Source organism: Anas platyrhynchos, chromosome 2 (genome assembly GCF_047663525.1).
Source record: "Anas platyrhynchos isolate ZD024472 breed Pekin duck chromosome 2, IASCAAS_PekinDuck_T2T, whole genome shotgun sequence".
Lineage (NCBI taxonomy): Eukaryota > Metazoa > Chordata > Aves > Anseriformes > Anatidae > Anas > Anas platyrhynchos.
Window position 1 is genome coordinate 156,284,987 of NC_092588.1, and position 19,290 is coordinate 156,304,276.

Below are 19,290 nucleotides of genomic sequence, written 5' to 3' on the forward strand. Positions count from 1 at the left end.
TCAAATTGATCTCTCTGTCTTGCCACACATACAGAGACAAAGTCCACGATAAACTCTTGTTATTTATCCTCACGGGGGATCTGTTTTGCCTTCTGTGATTTCCCAAGTCCATTTTCTCCTGAATTGGTACTGCAAACCTGTCACTGAGGGAAGAATAAAGGAGCATACGTGTGCCACAAAGAGCAAAGCAGTGGTGGGAAGAAAATGCAACAGTGCCAGGGTTTTGCCTGCTCTGGCAGTAATGTGGTTTTCCTTCAGCTAAGTGGTTTCTCTGTCACATCCTGCCCACGGCGCTGAGGCGATAGCATGCAGCGATAGGCAAAAAATATCCAAATTGAATGCAAAGCTATGAAAAGTTGAAAGGGAAACTTTGAGGGGACAGGTTTGCTTTGGAAGAGATTATCAGTGTTGATAAAAATAAAACCATGATAGGTGGAGGTGGCAGAGGAGAGATGCACACAGGATGCAGGAGTGGGGCTGGGGGGAGGAGGGCACAGCAGTGAACACAGGACAGAAGGGTTGAATTTTGCAGACAAGAGTGGGAGGATTGCAGTTAAACTTTGGAGCCAAGCAAGCCCTGGTCAAAACCAATCTGTCACAGAAAAATAAGGGAAAGCCCTATTCTGTAAGTCCAGGCAGGGTAAGATGGGGTAGAATTAGAAACAGAAAAGACACAAGGGAGAAATGATAGGAAACTGTTTCCATGCAAAAAGTAATTAAATAAGCTAGGACACTTCAGCTTGAAAAAGAGATGCTTGAGGAGGGATATAAAAGAGGATTTTATGGTTTTCCTCCCCAGGGAAAGGGAGATTGTGACTAGGTTATAAATATTTCTGTATTCATAAAGGAACTATGTTCCTAATGAAACCAGCAACGAGCAGGTTCAAAGCAAATTCAGAAAAGGATGTTCTTTCAGCAGACACTTGAACTGTGCAATTCCTTGGCCCAGGAGGTTGTGAATGTGAAAAATTTCCATGAGTTCAAAAGCAAAATCAAATCACATTTAATTTAAATGATTTATGTAAGAAAAAGAATCTTTCCAGAATTGTGTTCTTATTATTATGCACAATTTTAAAAATTTAAATAGAAAACCATCCCTGATTCAGGAAGACTGGGCTCACTGGAGGCTGGGGCAGTAGTAATAGCTGTGAGGTTCATGGTGGGCTCTCTCACTCTCCACCAAGACTGAACTCAAGTTGCCTGTCTGGAACTGAGGCACCATTAACAAATCCTTGCAGGGACCATCTTTTGGGGTCTGTTTTCTTCAGTAAGGTAAAAAACGTAATGCCCAATTTGGACAAGAAAATCAGCAGAAAGATAATTGGTTGAAAGGAAATCAAACTGGCAAACAGGGGAGAGCATCTTTGGGTATAATAACTTCTACAGAAGATGTCAGTGGGAGAGTAAATGTCACCTGGTAGCTCTTTACAGCCCTAACTCCAGAGAGGATGGAAACTGCCTACTGATACTAGATTGGAGTGAAAATCAGTTTCCATTGAAAACACACCAGGTCATCACTGCCTCTGATGGTACTGGGTGATATCTCAGCATGGTTTAATGTAGCTGTACCTTTGGCTTGCTGTTTTCTGCCTGTGGGTAGCGAGAGGCATGCAGAGATCCCGACATGTCCCAGGCAAAAAATTGGTATCTTTGCATCTGAACGTAGATTCAAAGAGCAAAACTGTGCCCATGTCCTCCAGGAGAGGCCAGGAGTGACCCCATTCATTGGGGAGTGTTTGGTGGGAATGACAGATGTGCTGAAAGGCTTTTTCTCTGACTTGGGAGTTCAGCTGGGTTAAGACCATGCCTTGGCACCAGCCTACTACCATTCAGTTCTTTCATCAGCCAAACCCAGTCACGTCTCAGAGCCACGCCAGAGCTCTGCAGATTCATGTTTATTCATGAAGGGAACTTATTCTCTGCTGCTTCCCTGATAAGCTTTGACTGTATATTTTCTGTAAGTGTAGATATAACTCAAATAAATGTTCTTTGCACCCCGCTTTGCCACTTCTGCAAAGCACCGTTTACCTGTGCTTCATGCAAATTGACATGTTTTGTGTTTATTAACCTTTTAAAGGGAGAGAAAACGAGGGCCCAAGCTTTGATTCACATTTAGCAGTGACAGTGGAAAAGGTTACCACCTTCTGTAGCTGTGGTGGGGTCTCCTAAATCACTGCAGCTGGGAATCTGCCAGTGCCTTTAGCCACTGTTGTGGTGGCAGCCAGGGATCAAGCATTTCCTACCTGGCTGGAAGAAAAGCCCTATGGTGGAGACCACCCTAAGACAGGCTTCTGAGTAAGAACCTCTTAGACGAGGGATCTCCAAAGCCCAGGCAGCTGTGGTTGGTGCAGCCTAGATGCTTGGCTTGCAAAGAGGGAGTCCGAGCTCTTGGATGTAAAGACGTGAGCTTCAGCATGTGGCTGATAGCCTCCAGCCCATTCATTGATGGTACTCCTTGAGCAGTGCTTCAGGAGCCTGTTTAAAGAGAGAGAGAGTTGGCTGCTAGTAATTACACTAATTACATGCCTTATAGTGAGAGGATGAGCAGTTTGATGTGCTTAGCTGAAGAAAGAAAGGTTAAAAGCCAGCTTCATTAAAGTTGTGAAGGATTTCTCCCTGCAGCCCTCCAGAAGAAGTTACTTGGCTCCAGAGAGCACTTCCTGACTTACCAGGTAGCATCAGGACAAAGCTGAGGGTCTGGAAGTCACAGTCAAAAATTTGAAAAGGGAAAGATTCTTACATATATGTGCATACTTATAATACCAAGAGTTTAAAGAGTGTGCCTGATTATCCAGAGAATTTGTGAATGCCACCATCTTTGAAAAAGTCACACACTTGTTTTCACACAGGGCTTCTTACAACTCACTAGTGATCATTTCCAAAGCAGAGGATAATCCTTAGCAGCGTGCATTCCTTGGTTTGCGGTAACAAGCAAATGAGCAGCACAGTCACATTGATTGAAATGGTATTGAAGGGTTTGCCCAACTGTTTTCAGGATCACAGTATTTATGAAAGGTGCATCCATGGGTCATTTCCACCTTGGATAAGGAAGGATAAATACATTTGCATCCCTCCTGCAGATACTCAGTGCAACAGAGAAAATATTTGTAATTAATTAATGGGGAAGCACTTAGCAATCACCAAACATGATTTGATCATGCAAAACAAATTGTCATCTTTCTTACATCTGTGAAGGCCAAGTGATGTCACAGGGAAGATGGGTTTCCCTTCTCCAAGTCCCAGTGCAGCTGTTTGTACCCTCAAATAGTTTTCTTGGATATTGATCTGTCACAGTGACACAGCTGAGTATTGCCCGCCAACCCTGTGATCTCAGCAGTCTGCCAAGGTAAGCTTTGGAGAAAGACAAATTTCTCCAAGGCTATTTGATAAAGGCTGTCTGTGTCACGATTTGGATGGACAGGCACAAACTTGTGCCTGAAGTTGTAGTGGGCTGACTGCAGGGCAAGCGGTGAGTGCTGAACTCCAACTGCAAAGCATTTTGCCTCAGATCTTCAAACTGTTCCAATTCATTAAAAATGTGAAGGCCTGTTCTTTCCGCCTCACATTTCAAACAAAATTACTTTAAATTATTATTATAAATTATTCAAACAAAGTTATTATAATGTGTTAGACATTAAGCTCTTCTCCTGCCTTAGACCTAGTACGAGTAAATTGTATCTCACTGAACTTCAAATGCTTCAAAATTAGCTAAAGTCAAGTTTCTGGAACTCCAGTATCCATTGACTTCTTCAAGTCCACACCTCCAGCTTCTTCACACGTAAAAGCAGGGATGTGAACTCCATCGTTGAAACCTGAACCCTTCCAGGCAGCTACACTAATAGCATCAGCAAATCTGGGGAGGCAACGAGGAAGAATGGCACTGGCAGAGCTGATGGGCAGATATGAGAGGTCTTTGCAGAAGCAATAGTTACTAAAGGTCCCCTCTGTGTGTCTTGCAAAATCAGTCTTGTGTGTCCTCACCTTATTTTAGTCAGAGTTTGTGTTACAAAAACACCTAAAAGCTTTTTTCATGCACCACAGGTGGTGGTGAAAAATGCTACAATGGAAAAAGATGAGGATCAGAAAAATTCTCAAAGTGCCTAATTCAGAACATTTAAAAAGCCATCTGATACTATCACCTTTTATTTTATTTTGCATTATAACCTGTCCTGGGGTAATGGGCCCATTATAATTTATTGATGCTGATGGAGATTGTAGAACAAGAAAGGTCTTGTCAAGAAATCATCTATTTTCCAGGGGCAGAATATGTAATATCTTAATACTTTTGGAGCTGCTGGCTGTTTGGTAGCAGATAAGTAAGACACTGTAAAAAGTGAGCTTTGCAACTGATATTAGAAATCTGAAAATTGAATTTTAATGAATGCTACAGAAGAGCTTGCATGAAGAAGATACCGTCAGTTATTCCCTTTTTTTCAGGCTGTGATAAACCCACCTCAGGACTTCATTTGAAAAGTTCTGTTTGCTCATGAAAGAATGAAGGAAAAACTTGTAAAATAAATTTGAAAGAGAGCTGAGGGTTCTTTTTCAGCTTCGGAGTATTTTTGTGCGCTCTCTTTATTGATCTGAGACAGCAAGCTGCCTCATTCTGAACAGACTGATGATGACACCAGCCTTTTCCTGAGCAGAAGGCCTAAAAGATTATTTAAAGGGGGAAATTCTGATCAGGATGTCATCACCAAGCACTGCAGCTTGAGAGTGGTTTTCACAGTTCTCTTTACTTGTATGTGGAAAGCATTTTCTCAAGGCTTTTTTCTTCATATTCCAGTTTCTTTTGTTAGGCAGTTGACCTTAACAGCAACACTTTAGTCACATTTGGGGAAGTGTCACAACGTAATGGGACACAAAGAGTAACCCAGAGCAGAGGTGCTATGAAGAAGCAACTGAGGGAGATCTGTTGACAACCCATCTATCTAACCCAGGCAGCCATAAAAGTTTCTGTTGAAAAGAAAAAGAAGAAAAAAAAAATCTTCAAAATTTTAGTAAGAACTCTAAAATATGTAACATGTTGGCAAAAAAAACATCTGAAATTTTATTAATTCCTGTCTGCAGACTCCTTTTGTCTTCAGTGCTAATATTACATTATTCATTACTCTGGTACATGTGTGATATCCTTAATGTCTTTTGAAAAAGCAGAAATAAAAGGACAAAATCAGAGCATATTGCAGCTCTGCAGAAAGGGCATGCCTGGCCATTTTTTCTCCCAGAAAGTATTTATTCAATTCAAAAAACCTTGTAAAATGTTTCATTTTAATAAAACACCATAGTTTCTCTCTAAAGTTAGCTCCATTGGTTGTGCCATCCCTCCTGGCTTAGATAGGGCTTTATACCACCTTGCTCCACCCTCCCGTAGAGAATCACTCCTGGTGACAGCCCTGTCCCTCCTCTGCCTCCAGGATGGTTTTATGCCTTCTCCCTTTTTAAAGAGAAAAATTGCTTCTTGAGAAGGAATTTGACTCCTGATCCCTTGATTGTCATCTGTGTCCCCATCCAACTGAGCTCACCCCATGCAGAACCATCTCATTGCAATGGGGAGAAATACTGGTGACAAAACTTTGGGGAGAGAGGAAAAGGAGTGGGAGTATGGCTTGTGCATCTCAGTATGTTCAGGAGAGGTGTCTTAATGCAACAAGGAGAGATAAGGGCAGGGAAGAGAGAGATTTAATTAAGCATTTCTGCCTTTTTTTATCTAAAAAGGCACTGCTAACAGTTAACTCTGATTTGTCTGGTTCTCTTCTTTCTGTGTCAATTTCTGGGAAAATTACAGGTATCACCAGTGCTGCAATTCAGGGACTGGGGTAGCTGAAAACTCTATGTTTAAACAAAATATTTCTGTAACTTTCCTTACAAAAGGTGCTCGCACCAATGCTCAACGCACCTTTGCAGAGCTGATTTCCTCTGCTCCATACAAGAGACAGCAGAGAGTTGCTTGTTTTTGTTCTATCATCAGCTTTTCTCTTTTCCCCAGGTTGCAGGAGACAATGGGACAACATCACGTGCTGGCCTGAAGCGCAGGTGGGAGCAGTTGTGGTGAAGCCATGCCCAAAGTACTTCAGATTCCTCACCACTTTCGTTGGTAAGACAGCTCATCTCGCTGGAATGGTTTTATGGCTTAACTGCCTGGAGGGTTTCACATCATATTGCGGGTAAAGCTTCTGGCGTAATCAGAGGGAGAACAAATTCAGAGGGACTAAGGATTTGCACGAGGTAAAGAAGGTTCCCAAGCCATACAGGGGTGCCCAAACCATTAAATCATCCTTCCTGTCTTCTTCCAGCACAACATACTACTTGGTGTCATAGGGATGCAAATGAGGCTCCTGGTGAAATCCAATAATATGGATGTTTTGCAGCAAAAGTTTAATCAACATGTGTAATAGTATGTTTGCTGTACAAAATGGACAGTTTAGCACTGCAATTAATTAAGTCTCTGACATAAAATAAACAAGCCGAAACTGTGTGTAATAAAGTATTTTTCCACAGAAATGACTAATTTGGCCACCAGCCAAGAAATTAAGCTGACAAATAATGGGCAGGGAAGGTTAATGGAGAAAGCAGCTTAATACACCGGTTGGCATGTTCTGGGAAGCTTTAATTTAAAACTCAGGTCTCAAGGGCAATGCAGCAACAGGACTCTTTGTCTCCTTCTAGATTATAGTCATTACTTTCTATTTTTATTATAGTAGTCCTGCAGGCCTCCACAGCAAAAGAAGCCTTTTTTTTTTTCAGTGGACATTACGCACCAGGCTGATTAGTCTTCACTTTTACAGAATTATAAACAAACACACAGGATAGGTTATGAACGGGAGTAAGGATACAATATTGTCCCTGCTTAGCAGAGCAGGACACTACATTGATTAACCAGCACAGACTGATTACATGATTTGCCCAGAGCCACATCAAAAGGCTTGGTAGAGCCAGAAGGGAAATGCAAAACTGGGCAAAACCCCTGTGCCTTGGCCCAGCCGTGTGGAAGAATTGCCTGTAGTCGGTGCTTTGTGCCCTCCTCTTCTGAGCAAAACATGCACTTGCTGGGTTTTAGGGACCCAGCAGTTAGTTAAAGAGGAAGAAAAAAATCTCCCTGAGAAGAGTTTGTAATACTTCATTCCACCACAGCAGAACAATGAGGTATGTGTACATATGTATGATACATACATATATACATATACCTATATGTGTCATTGGGATTGCGTTGAACTTAAGCTAAGGGTAATGCTTTTAATAGAGTACTAGCACAGGCTTATGAGACACAATCAAATTGCCTACTCAGAAGCATGTGCTGCTCTCTGAGAGTCTTAGGGCATCTCAGCTAGTCTCCAGGCTCTCTGAAGAAGGGTGCAGCTCTCCCATATCTCTGAATATCTCAGGCACTTAAGGGCATCTCAAAAGACCTGTTTTAACACAAGTATTCCTATTCTGGGAGAAGCCCAGATTCCACCAGGATCAACTAGGACATCACCTGGGCTTTCTGTGCACCTACTGCAATGTGCCAGGCCAGGAGCAAGCCTCAAATAAAAGCCAACCTGTGCCCTTTCTCTGCATACCCATGTTGCTGCCTTTTGAGCTGTCCTGTGAGCAGTGAGCTCAGCAGATGTCATCTGGCCTTGCAGCTGGCAATGTGCAATCATTGTACTTTGGACAATCATATACAAATGTGTAAAGCAGATATGATCATAAATAAAGGCAGGATAAGAGTGCCTCTTGTTTTACAAGATTTCTTGCAAAATTAATGTCATTGAAGTTTGTAAAGCAGTTCTTGCTTTGTAGTAGTATCATTGAATAGCTTTCAAGGAAATCAATCATCTAGCAAATGTTTATGTCCTATGCTTTGATCCCTTTGCAGAATCATGAAAGCTTATACCAAAGTTCTGAGCAATAAAAGATTTTCTCTATACTTACAGCAAGAAAAGGGTGAGATATTGGGGAAAAAAAGAGTTAATGTGATTTTTCCATTTAATGGAGAATATACTCTTCAAATGACTAATATGCTATCTCATGGTAAATAAAGGATAAAATATCTTGTGGCATTTAGAAAACCTAAAATCCCTAGCATAGTCTTGACGTCATTTGACATTAAATTTTTATGTCATTCACAAATACAGAAGATTTTCATTATTTTATGACATTCGTCAGTACCGTGTGAAGGAGATAGATGAAAATATTTTTGGCACCTTTTATTATTAAAGTGCACTACTTGCTATCTCTTCACCAGAGTGTTCCAGGTTTCTTTCAATACATGGAGTATGACATTTGTAATAGAGATTTGTTTCCCACAGTTTCTCCAAGAGCAAATTGTCCATTCTGCACAAGTTAAACAGTAAAAACTAGCACTGACATTTTTTAAGCTTCAGCTATGAGATGAATTGCTTAAGGGGGTGGGGGTGGGAATAGCCAGGATTGCTGCACTCAGCAAGGAAGAGATACTGATGAACTGCAGTTCATCGTTAATTCTACTTATTTCTATATTCAAGTAATCTCAAACTGTCTGAATCCTGCATTTCTGCAGGCGAGCAGTGCCTACTTCTAGAGTTACCAAGGCATGGTAGTTTCCCTGTGCACTTTAATACATGCATGCATTTTCACAATTCAGCTCAAAAAAATCCTTCAATATTGGTCAAATACCTTGAAACAATGCCACCACAGGTATGAGGTATCATCATAGCTTTACCTGTATCATCCCTCCTCTGTTCCAAGAATTCCTGATTTCCCGATTCCCTGATATCCAGTAAAAAACATCACCATCTCATTATTTGTTTTGTTCATCCTCATCACTTTTACACCAAACACCAACTCTTTAACAACGTTAAAAATGTGCTGCCAAACATTGGGTACAGATGATAATGGGAAAAAGAATTTGTAGGCATTGATGGAACCCGTACATTGAATTTACATTTTGCCATATATATTTAAGTGGAGAGGGCACAACCTCACAGGTTTAACCGAACTTTGTGATGCTACTGTCCAGAGTAGCCATTGTCATCAGTGCATTTTTATGTAGATGGGAAGCCATCAGAGATTCTAGCTGGCATTTCCACCCGGCACTGATTCATGGATCCTTCTGATGACGTCTTTGCCATTGTCTTATTGTATTTGGACTTAACCTGTTCTGGCAGTTTGAAGATCTAAAATGATATCATGAGAAGACAATGGAAATTATCGGTTAACTATTGTGACATTCATGCACAAATGATAAAAATAAAAAGTCAATGTAAGGAAGTAGTCAGGAAAATGATATGGAAATTTGCTTAATACACCACAGATCAGAGGTTGTGAACATACCCATTTATTTGTCCACCTGAAACACCTATTAAGTTTCCACATATCCTCTTGAATAAATTAATTTCCTCTTGGAAATCATCATTCCTCAATCCTGTGCCCCGTACTGGTCCAATTCTTGGGCCAAGTTTAGTACCTGGTAGGCTCCTGAGATAAACTGCCATACACTACAGCAGGATACGTGATCCAATGCTCCTTGTGTTCCTCCAATGTACAAGAGGATAGGAAATGGCTTTCCAAAAATCTTACTGCTGTTTTTTAGTCTCTCCCTCTTGCATGTAAGTGACAAGATAGATCTTCTGGTAAATAAAAGGTCTGTCATTCCAGAAGAAACTGGAGTGGCATGGCTCAGTGACACCTGCTTAGCTTAGTAAAACAAACAGTGGGAGTTCTCATTGCAAGAGCAAAATCAAGGGGGGAAAGGAGCACTTGAAGCCCAAATCCAGCACTGGCTGAAAAACAAAATCTGCAAACTGCCATGAAACTGTCAGATTAGAAATTGGAGGAAGGCTCCAATGGGGACTTGTGGGGAAATTAAAGACTGATTTGGAGATATTGTTTGATGATGTTTTAGAGTGGTCAAATGACGTTAAAGATCGGGGACATCCCTAGTACTCTTTCTATAAGATTTCTGATGGACCCAACGCATTTCATGTGCAGTGAGCCTAAGAGATAAAGAGGGAAAGAGATGGGACCGTGTAGCTTGCTGACTACCAGCACAGTGAGGGACTCAGTTCTGCACCTGTTCACCAAATACTCGGTTATGATTTCTGCATTATGAACTATAAAACAAGCCAAGACTTGGTTCGTATTAGTCTCAGGTGAATCTTGAGTTGTTGTCTCAGTGAAATTATGTCCCTTCCTCTGAATGTCGTTACTAAGAATGCTGACCATCTGGCTCAGGCAATTTCCTGGCTTCAAGCTGCTGCTCTCTGTCCTGTTTAGCAATCCCAAATGCTGCATGCTGTGAAGCAAATTCTCCAAGTCATATTTGGCTTTGGCTGTCCAAGGAGGTGATGCTTTTACTGGCTACCTGTAGTCTTAGAATAAGCATAAAGCTGTCTGTGCTTATCACTGACAGCTTTTACATGCACTCACAGTTTGCTAGGCTGATTTCCATGGAGCTCATTCAGAAGGTTTCATGCAGTTTTCCAGGCAAGAATTAGAGTGGGATGAGAGTCATGTCACCAGACTCATGTGGCTGACACCAACTACAAAAATTGGCAGTTGTATTGTACAGCATGTCTAAGGTCCACATTTGTGCACAGTGTTTAGGTTTGCAGTCTTTTCTCTAAAACAGAAATTTGGAAATGACAAGGGTATTTATCAGCATCGATTAATGAAAATAGCAAGCTGTTATTCTTCTACATGATGACTGGGATCTAAAAGTTCCAGGCTGCTTGAGAAAGATGATTCAATCTGGTCATGGGATTTATAAATTCCTGAATTTAAACAAAAGTGTATGTTAATAAAAATGTGTTTTCTGCCTCTTCAGCCTTGCTCTTTTCTGTCTATATTGTATAGTCAGGGTCAGAATAATCTCACCTAATGTCAGCTATATGAAAGGCTGACATTTCATCATTTAATCCCAGATGTGTGAACTTTCTCCTGAAGTCAACAGAGAAACATCTCCAGTTTATCTTGGAGGTGATTCTCTGTGGTTTGAATCAGCCTCTGATTTCCTCACTGCTCTATGGAGTAATTCAGAATAGACACTTAGGATGTCAGCTATAGGGAGACCAAATCTGCTCATCCACAGACTCATAGGTAAAATTTTCTGATTTAGCTAAGTAGTGTTTGTGTTAAATATTATTGCAAGTTATATGAATATTGGCTTATATTTAAAGAACTGTGTGACAAAATCTCCTCTGGGTTTAGTCTTTTAAACTTGGAGTAACTCAAGTTCGTGACAGCATTAGCATTCAGAATCTGAATTAAAGTCCTTAAACAAGCCCTTTCCTGCTTAAGCAGAGCCCCAAAAATTGCCTGAGAAATTATGGATCCTATTATGTTATTGTAGATGTTTTAAATCATAATCCATCATGAAGATTAAGTCTTCATTTGGTTTTTGATTTTTGCATGTCTTCCATCATTTTTAACTTGCACATTCATAATCATCTGTCAGATAGCTTTTCCTTTTGAATTTAAAAGGCGTCTTTCTCTCTGTGGCACATTTCAATTCAACAAATATCAATCAAAAGCTTTTTTTGGTTATCTTTTGTCATTCTGCTTTTTGGTATTGTGCCCAAAGTTATTTTAACTACTGTTTGATCCTAGGTACGAGTTAATGTGAGCACTTATACACAAGACATGGTTCATTTCATTTCTGCCATCTTACTGATGGCCTTTTAACAAATTCAGTATGATGGACAGCAAAGATTTAACTCTGTCATCTCATTTTTCTTCCTGATTCATCTGCAGAGAGTTTTGGAAATGGCATCCCGTCTCCATACCTCCACCTTGAAAGACATGAACTAATCCCTTGTAGCATTATCTAACCTCATTAAGGCAGAGGTAATTAAGTCAAATCCTTTCAATATATGTAATTCACTGGTAACATCCTGGTCTTAGTTGTGCAAGCTGAAGCAATTCCCAACTGTCAGAGCTCCCCACCCTCCAGCTGTGGCACACACACACACTGACACAACTGCACAGAGCAAAGGGAAGAGCTCCCCATGAAATAACATGAGAATGAGCCACCTGAAGATATTTAAGCAAGTGGTTGAACAGACTGCTGGGGTTAACTCCTTGATGTCACCTGCAATCTTGTGGAGTCCTTGCATGACCCGCAAAGAGTCCTTCAAAAACACCTGAGTCTCTCAGGGTGGATCTTGGGGCAGGTGTAGCCATGTCCTGGGAGAATCAAATGAAATTTGTAAGAAGGACATGGATACAGGCACAGAGATCTGATATTCTGCTGTCTTTCTTTGCAGTTGGTTAAATGAACAGTCAAATTCCTTCCATCACAGCATGGGTACCTAACAGTTAGGCATCCAATCTTAACTCCTTGTCTAATTTGTCCTCTAGCCAGTGGGAAAGAGATGCACTTACAGGGCATGAGTTATCCCACAACATGTCATAGAAAGGGATGAGATGACCTTTGGAGGTCTGATATAACCTCCACATGAAAACTTAGTCTACCATCCTTACATTTAAATGGCAAAAGTTCCGTGAGATGAACCCCAATCTTTTTCTCATGCAAAGGAGGTCTATGAGTAGACAAAAACAAACAAAAATGCAGAATCATACTCATTTCCCCAGCCTCAAAAAATGATTACCATTTACTTGCAAAACATTTTAATTTCCTTCTCTTGAACCAGGGTTATTTTCTTCATTTTCTTTCCTCCTTTTTTTCTATCTTGTGTTTGAAACTGAAAAGAAAACAGAACAAAACGGAGAGAGGGATGACCAGATGTTGGATAAGGAAAAGACATTACCACTATCATTGGGAACTCCAAAGTGAACCAAAACTACTCTATTTACTACAATGTTCATTTGAAAGGAGAAAAAAAAAAAAAAAAAAAAAAAAAGCAACTGTTGAGTCTATCTGTTATGCAGGTTTGTTCACTGAGATCCGCGTCAATGTCCTCAGGTGCCAAGCAGCCCCAGTCCAAATGTGCCTTCATGTTACAAAGATAAAATTGCCAGGAAACGTCCTCATTCACATGGAATCGTGGCTGTTATTTGCATAGTCCACCCTGAAAGTCACAGAAAAGGGGACAGGACAGCCAATGCTGCTGCTGCCCGTGCTTGTCAGGGCAGCCTCCCAGCACTCCTTAACATCCACTTTGTTCATTTGTCATGGACAACTGGAGGCCCAGCTCAGAATTCAGTGCTGGATTACTCTGTTTCCATAGATCAGTGTTGATCTTTTATCTGCATTTAAGAGTGCACCCTTCACTTCAGCTGGCTCCAGCTACGTGCAGTGGTGTAACTGACTGAAGAAACAGGTGGCTATCTGGATGTGCAGCTTATTTAAAGCTTAGTTTTGCTTCAGACCTTTGAGATTTGTTTGCAGCTGAGGTGTCGTGACACGGTTGCCCTGCTCCTCTGAAGGTCTGGTGCTGAGAAGGTCATGTACACCCAGGGATAGCAGTGCTGTAAGATCCTCAGATGGAAAGCCTACTGTCAGCCCATGTCTTGTGGAGTTAATACCTCCACTTAGCCAGAACTGTTCATTTTATTCTTGTAAATACTTCCTGGTGTACTGTACTTGCAATGTCTAAAGAGCTAATGAGAAATTTGTCCTAGAGTTTGACAGCTCTGCTTTTATTGTGAGGGAACAAACGGAGTTTGCAAAAGGTGCCTAATTAAGGGGAACATGTGCTGTTAAGAAGAGAGGAATTATCTGTGTTTATTAAGGATCGAGATCTTCATGCTGAGAAATGTGACATGCAGGAAAGGGAAAGGAGGGGAGAGGAAAATGGGAGATTTCCTGAAATCACAGGTGCAGTAAGCTTTAGGGCAGCAGAATTGTGAAAGTAAGACCAAGCTGCAGACCAAGCGATGTGAAAAAGAACAAATGAAGAAACCGCAGGCTGTGACTGTTACGTGATGTGCTGACACTATGCCACAGTTTGTTTGTCTGTTCGATACACCATGTTGGCAGAAATTGTGCTGAAAGAAGGATTTTACAAAATCATGGCTGAGACACATAAAGCAAGTTTGGAAAATATCTTTGTTATGACTGACAAATCGCAAGTTTCTCCCAGATCTAACCACTTCTGTGTCCAGTTAAAAACAAGCTGTAGCTCTGTCTGGAAGTCTCAGGTGTTTCCCAACAACAATAGGGCAGATCGATAATAAAAATGGAACTACACATGTTCCAATGGGCTCAGCAACATCTCAAGAAAAGTGATAAGATCTGCTATTGCTTTAATAGCTTCTGCTTGAAAAAATCGATTTCTGACCACAAGATAATGGCAGACCAGCAGGACAGATAGCTACTTAGAGCAGACCTTCCCTCTCCTTTAGAAGCTATTACACGAAAGGGCAAGAGAAGCAAGAGGAAGACTAAAGAGAACATCCTTTAGCAATGACCGGCCTCAGATCTCTTTGAATGAATTTAAGCTCCCATTAAAAGCCAATAAGAAGTTTTCTCCCACTAAGATCAAAGTGTTAAAATCTCACCTGTGACACAAACTTTCAGATATATTTGAGTCTGAGGTGTGTATTTGAAACAGATGAGAGAGAAAAATAATTAAGAAAGAGAAAAAATTTATGAGTGGGACATATGCAACAATTTTCTTATAATACAGTTATCTCTTTATATTTATTCCATTCATTTATTCAGTATTTAACTTCTATACAGATCAAACTATTATTAATTTATATTAATATTTTTATTAATTAATATATTAACTATTATTTTTAAATTATAAAGAAAATCTTCTGTTTCTATCTCAGTTGCACTGACTCTTCACTCCTCCTTCACTATGCCATGAATTAATCATGTCGTTCCTCTACAAGACTCTACCGGTGGGTATAACACAATCTGAAAGGTTCTTTTGATTCGTGTTTCTTCCACATCATCTCCAAATACGTTTATACATCAGGAAATTGAATTAAAAGTTTTACCTTACTGTGTTCCTCTCCAAGAAATTCTATCCAGATTAATATTCTTCAGACTAGAAAAATGTGGATTCAAAGGATGTAAGTCATAACGATGTGGAGAAAGTAGGTGAGGAATGATTGTTTCATGGTGTACAAGAGAAGAGGTACAAAATGAAACTGTCCGTCAGCAGGTCTAAAATAAGGATAGAGGGGTATGTTTTCAAACAACATATAAAAAACTTGTAGGGCTGATAGACCTGGAAAGTACAAGTGGAAGCCAGAAGTAGAAAGCACTATCAGAATCACTAGAAAGAGGTAAGATATATTCAGAGTATAGGAATAAATTTGGTGGTTAGATGTATGGAACACTAGCCTGTACCCAACCTCCATTTGAGGGATCTGAGAAGATGTTTGCTTCATAAAGCAAAAAAATTGTAAAATTATTTTGCTGCTTAACTTGTCTTTCTTCATAGGGATCTTTAACAGCTCTTCACCCAAACTGGGATAAAACAAGGGGAAGAAAAAGATAAAAAGAAGTCCTCCTTGTCTCCAGATCAGTATCAATAGCGTATATTCATTGTTATTTGTAGATCCAATGAAAAAGGATAAAAGTAGTGTCAGAGAGAAAGAGGCAAGAAGAATGCTTTTTTTTCCATAGAAGAAATTGAATTAAAACTAACAAAACATGAATATGCAAAAACTGAATTAAAAACAGGAATATTTGGACAATCTTTTCATGAGTATACAGTTTGGGGTCTTTTTTTCTTTTGCTGCTTTTTTTAATGCTAAAAAGAAATATGTTTGTTTTGCTTTGTTTTTTTAACAAACATAAGGCAAAAAGTGTCTCTGAATTCAGCCAGTCCTGCTTCTTTTCAGTGAGAGGGCTTTCCTTCCCTCTCTCTTTGTTTCCCAGAGCAGAGAGCTTCTGAATCACCCTGCAAACAAGGCAAATCTACTCAGGATAGGTGTGCGGCATGTGCCAGATTTAGTACAAGCTAATCAGAAGGAAAGATTGAAGCATTCTGCTAATTGCTTACAACCATCAGTTCCATTTTCATAATAGGCATACCATCAGACTGTGCAGATTAGCAAATTAGTGAGGGGATTGTGAACTCTAAGGAAGCATTTGCTTAGACCAGGAGCAGCTGCTGGGCCAGATGGCAAAGTCCTGTCCTATAGCAGACGTACTACCAGAAAGACGAGAAGTGTACGGAGGAAATGCAGTTGCTCCTCGTGCTTCATGTAGATGATTGTTAATTGCCGTGGCACACTGCAAGCAGATTTTCAAGGAATACAGGCAGAGGTAGCACATGAGGAAGAGCCATGTATAAATCCCAGCAGTTTATGAAGGCTTGGATGACCCTTCCTGCCACCACAGAGGATTAAATTTGCGGTTGGGTAACGTGTAACATGCTTTTGTAGGTCTTGAGAGAGACCCTGCTGATCCTGCTGGGGCTCAGCCTGAAGCCACTGACATGTTTGCACTTTCATACACTACATCTACTGGTATCTGGGGCTGAATCAAGGGATATGGTGGTTTGATTAAACATTTACGGCCCATCATGCCACACATGAGTCTTTAAGGCACTGCTGCTGTAAAACTTTGTGAAAACTGGTTATTCAGGCCTGCTGCTTTACCCCTTGCCTTTCAATAGTGCTTTATGCCTTGATTGTCATAAACACTGATATAAACGAGCCAAAGGTCTAGCCTCATATTTACACTTGTCATTCTCTTCTATAATCAGTGGCTTTTTATGTTACCGGTTCTCCAGCAATAGCTACAATTCCTTTAGCTTGTGTAAGGATTATCTCTTCACATTATATTTGCCAGCTTGAGAACTTTTTTTTTTTTTTTCCCGAGATTTCTGCACAGTTATTTTCCTTTCTTTGTACATCCATCCCCTCCTACCTGGCAGGGAGCCTTATGAAAAGGTCATCATCTTGTTGCCTTTAAAAAACATTTGTCCTGATACCTGCAAAGAGAAAAGGCAGAACCTAGCAAAGGACTTCAGTTACATGCAAGGCTCCCATGCATAGTGAGCTTCTAAAGTAATGAGACCCTTCCTGCACTTTCTAATTGCATTTGCATTTTCTAATTTTCAAACTGAAACACAGAAGATTTCCTTGCAACCTAAGGAAACACTTTTTTTTACAGTAAGGGTGACCAAGCACTAGAACAAGTTGCCCAGAGAGCATGTGGAGTCTCCCTCCTTGGAGAGGAGATATCTGAGGATATCCAAAAGCCATTGGACATGGTCCTGGGCAAGCAGCTCTAAGTGGCCCTGATTGGGCAGGAGGGAACCAGATAGCCTCCAGAGGTCCCTTCCAACCTCAGCCAGTCTGTGATTCTCTGAAATCAGGAAACTGGGTTCTGGCAAAACATGTTGTGAGGTTACTGTTATCACAGATGAAAGTTAGTTGTGGCTTTTTCTTTTTTCTTTTTACTTTCCCCTTTAAATAGAAAACCTCATCTCTTTGAAATGGTTGTGGCTTTTAGGAGTAGGTGCACCAGTTTGACAGTTGTAATGCTTCTGGTAAAAATGAAATACAAAACCTACAAAATCTTAATTTCATGACAGGGACAGGGAAAAGCTATTAACGAGTATACCCTCTTTCCTTCTTAAAAAAATTCTAAAAAAATAAACTCTGTCCACACGAGGAACTTGAACCTCCTCTTTCCACAACTCAGAGGAGAGCCTGGAGCACAAAACACCTCACTTTCCAGCCAGTATTAGGATGCTTTCCAGCTCTCACAATGGATCTCCTCCACTGTACATTGCTAATTACGTGATACTGAGGTGTAAGCCCCAATCCCCTTTCTCATTAATTCTCCGGAAAAATGGTTTGAAAAGATTTAGCTTCAGTCTGATAGCAAATAGGAAAGATTGGGAAAAATGCGAACTTTCACAGATTGAAGATACCAAGTCCAAAAGCTCTGCCTTTTCCACTACTGCCACATTTTACATCTTCAATGTACTACATTAGTGCACCATTCTGGAGAGAGTTTAAGAAACCATTATGGAAGATAGCCTAGAAACATCTTGACACTTCAAACACTTGCTTTCCCATTGACAGAAGAGCAGACTTTATTTCTAAAGCCCTGCTGTTGGTGAGGAAATGGAAATCTAAGAAGGACAAATGAACTGGCTGCAGTTTCACTGGAGGTGTGTGATAGAGCTGAGCTTTGAGCCTGTAGCATAAAAATCTCAGCTTAATACTTTAGTCTAAAGTTCACAGCCTGTTTATTAGGTAAACCTCAGAGTAAGTACTAAGCTTGTGAGGCATTTTTCCAAGTCTTGTGCACATCTTCAGTAGAAAGTAATCAACCTAATGTCAAGTAGTAATTAGAAATGTTGTTTGCTCTGAGGGGAGATATCATCCAGCACTTGACTCAAAATGGTAGTGAGGTAAAATCTATATCTTCTAACCTTGTACTTTTTGCACCTCCCAGGCATCTAGCACAGAACATGAGAGTTATAAAGATGTGTTGTATCAGACCACGTGTTCGAATCTGTGCATCAAAAAGTAAAATGAGCAGCAAAGGGTGGTAGAAAAACTTATCAGGGAAGTGACAATTCCTAAAATTAGGCAGATTATTGTTGTTTGTTTTTTTTAATCTCAGTGATGCTACATTATTTTGTTTCCCTCTGCCGTAGTTTACATATCTGCTAAACCATTAAGACAATTTTGAAAAGTACTCATGTGAACAGGGAGGACAAGAATTACAAAGTATCAAATGGTTTTAGGAAGTGCACTTGAAAAGAACTACAAGGAAATGAATGAAACTGAAACTGGCACCCCTTAATTCACTGAGAATAAGCAAAACCACCATGAAAACTAAAGACATCTCCAGACAGAGGGAGAAGTCTTGAGCAGGAAATAGGAAGCAGAAAAATTCAGATAATGGGATCCATTGTAATGAAGAAATTACATAACACCTTAAAAAATAAATAAATAGTCATGTCCTTGCTTTGTTTGCACATGATCTCTTATGATCTTGATATGAACCCTGGAAAAAGAAATGTAAACAGTGGCCATGCAGGAAAAGCCTGGGGAACAACAGCCCACCGAACTGCTCAAGTAAACTGCGTTTGGAGCAGCTGCTGAAAGGAGCAAAGGCACCAGAGCTTTTGTTGTATTCAGATCAATCAGAAGGAAGAATCACAGAGCCAAGTTTCGGTGTCAAAATCCACCTATCACAAGGATTCAAGAACTGGATTAAGTAAGGTGATAAGCTGATGATGATTTCAGTGCAAGATAGGTCTATATAGTTAGGAAGACGTTCAGATGACTCAACAGTCAGAAATTCCTGGAGGAGATGCTTGGATATTTTCATGACTCATAGCAGCAGAATTGATTTTCTCCTGTGTGCAGTTTTATTATTCTTGTGTGCAAAGGTCCTTATTGCTGGAAATGTTTGCAAAGCTCTTGAGTTTCACTGATGTA

General features: G+C 40.3%; 1 protein-coding gene across 1 annotated transcript in view; it reads left to right on the forward strand.

The window, feature by feature from the left end:
- LOC101790354 (vasoactive intestinal polypeptide receptor) overlaps nt 1-19,290 on the forward strand; it is a 114,534-nt gene that overhangs the window by 48,881 nt on the left and 46,363 nt on the right. Inside the window, exon 3 of the mRNA XM_005023238.5 lies at nt 5,987-6,094. Coding sequence (XP_005023295.1) covers nt 5,987-6,094 — 108 coding nt within the window. The remainder of the gene's footprint in view (nt 1-5,986; nt 6,095-19,290) is intronic.